We start from the raw sequence: 2,075 nt of genomic DNA, 5'->3' as shown, positions 1-2,075 counted from the left end.
TGTGTGTATATTAGTATGTAAGGAAATTTTGTAACCAGAATTGTGTAATGTTGTTTATTTTGAAAAGATTTTTAATAAAGAACACTTCCCAGTCTCAGCTAGCTAGAAACTGTATGCGACTTCTTTAGGCGGGGGGGTGTTACCAATGTCCAGATCTTTAACAAAAGCGATTAGAGTATATTAACCGCGAGAACGAATGATCATCGAGAGACGGCAGCGAGCAAGGTAGGCGGAGCCTGCGCGCGCTCGCCGCGAACGAATAAATACCGCGCGCCGCGGTCGGAACGGGCAGAGCTCGACTTCTGCTAGTCAAGTCCGCTTCGCAGTTTGCGCTCGAGTTACTAAGAATTACAAAAATCTTAGAGGAGATTTTGCTGAATAATAAATTGACAATATAATTGTAAATGGAAACCTAAAAGACTGGACATTGGTTTTGTCTAACTTCGAATTAGAAAGATTGTACAAGGAGTCTTCGGCTACAGTTTCTACTGGCAGAGATTTGGGAAGTAAAAAAACCAAATTTACTTCCCAATCTGAATTCGTATACGACCACACTGTGGAACAGATTTTCTGGCCTTTATCAAGGCCGAGCTCCAGCGACGACCCAGAAATCAGGAATCCAGGATATATTATAAAACAGGTCTTTCTCAAGGCCAGACTACTGCAAACGGAACTTTTCAGTTCTAATCCTGCCCTTCTCAGGGCTTACACAAAGAATTCGCATTTCTTCGTCTTCGGCACTACGCCGCACCGAGGGACCCACTAGCCGGCCTCCTTGGACGTATTTGGCCTACCCAGGCTTGAATACATCGGGAGGTACGCCTACCCAGTATATCTAAGGGACAGTCTACGTGGGCTGTCCCATTGCACTGATATCTGGGGGCTTTAAAGCGACCCTGCGCCTCCGGAGGCGGTCTCTTTCCTTCGGGCCTAGGGAGTTAGGTAGGTCAAATCGCGATAGTGTGTCGGCTAGGTGGTTAGGGATCGTAGGGAACCCTCTGGTCCGGCCTAGTGCCATCGTGGTGGCCAGCTGTACCCCCGCGGCGCCTGTTAGACAGCTAGAAAGTTTAGGGTATACTAATAATAAATTCGAGACTTTGTGGTGTAAACAAAAGAAGGTCTTGCCCCGGAAATCTGCGACGATGCAGGGGACGCGAGGCGTTCAGGACTGGGAGTTAATCTTCGAGGACGACGATACATACGGAAATAGATCCTCCGGTGGCCTAGCACCCGCCGGCTCTGGTCTGCCTGCGACGAGCGACCTAGGAGCAAGAGGTCTCTTGCAAACTCACGCCCAGCCGGGTACCTTTTTGGGACCGCTCCGGGAACCGTCTCGGCGTCAGAAAGCTGGTTTTGTCTTGTTTTTGGGGGGACACGCCCACTTTCTTCGATTCAACCAATGGTAGAAGTTCCCTATCCTTATACCTGAATAAAACTGTTAACGACCGATCGTGAAGGCTCACTAATCAGTATTTGTCGTTCGACTGAGGAACTATTCGTATACGATGGCTCGTACAAAGCAAACAGCTCGCAAATCTACCGGAGGTAAAGCCCCTAGAAAGCAGTTGGCTACTAAAGCCGCCCGAAAAAGCGCACCCGCTACTGGAGGAGTTAAGAAACCTCACAGATACAGACCCGGTACTGTCGCTCTTCGAGAGATTCGTCGTTACCAAAAAAGTACGGAATTATTAATCCGAAAACTACCATTCCAGAGATTAGTAAGAGAAATCGCCCAAGATTTTAAAACTGATTTGCGATTCCAAAGTTCAGCCGTTATGGCTCTACAAGAGGCTAGCGAAGCATATCTGGTAGGCCTTTTCGAAGATACCAACTTGTGCGCTATACACGCTAAGCGTGTTACTATTATGCCAAAGGATATTCAATTGGCTAGACGAATCCGCGGAGAACGTGCTTAATAAAATCGAATAGTACGACGAAGTAATGAAAGAAAAAACGGTTCTTTTCAGAACCACAATTTATATTTGAAAAGAATTCGTATTCGATACTCTACCCTGGCGTGTAATTTATATATGTGGATTTTCGTTATGAAAAAGTCCGATTTTTTTTTCTTCATT

General features: G+C 46.4%; 1 protein-coding gene across 1 annotated transcript; it reads left to right on the top strand.

The window, feature by feature from the left end:
• Positions 1–603: 603 nt before the first annotated feature.
• Positions 604–1,942, top strand: LOC141484529 (histone H3). Its single transcript, XM_074179512.1, has one exon. It carries the CDS (start codon positions 1,506–1,508, stop codon positions 1,914–1,916), a length of 411 nt encoding a protein of 136 aa, XP_074035613.1. The 5' UTR covers positions 604–1,505; the 3' UTR covers positions 1,917–1,942.
• The last annotated feature ends 133 nt before the right edge of the window (positions 1,943–2,075 follow it).

Source organism: Leptinotarsa decemlineata, unplaced genomic scaffold (genome assembly GCF_025532065.1).
Source record: "Leptinotarsa decemlineata unplaced genomic scaffold, Ldec_3_MD MMD2_tig00005969_RagTag, whole genome shotgun sequence".
NCBI lineage: Eukaryota > Metazoa > Arthropoda > Insecta > Coleoptera > Chrysomelidae > Leptinotarsa > Leptinotarsa decemlineata.
The sequence above is the reverse complement of the archived record's forward strand: the minus strand, read 5'-3'. Positions and strand labels throughout refer to the sequence as shown.

Excerpts from the sequence above, each read along its gene's own strand:
- LOC141484529 (XM_074179512.1), top strand. The coding sequence starts at position 1,506 with ATGGCTCGTACAAAGCAAACAGCTCGCAAATCTACCGGAGGTAAAGCC.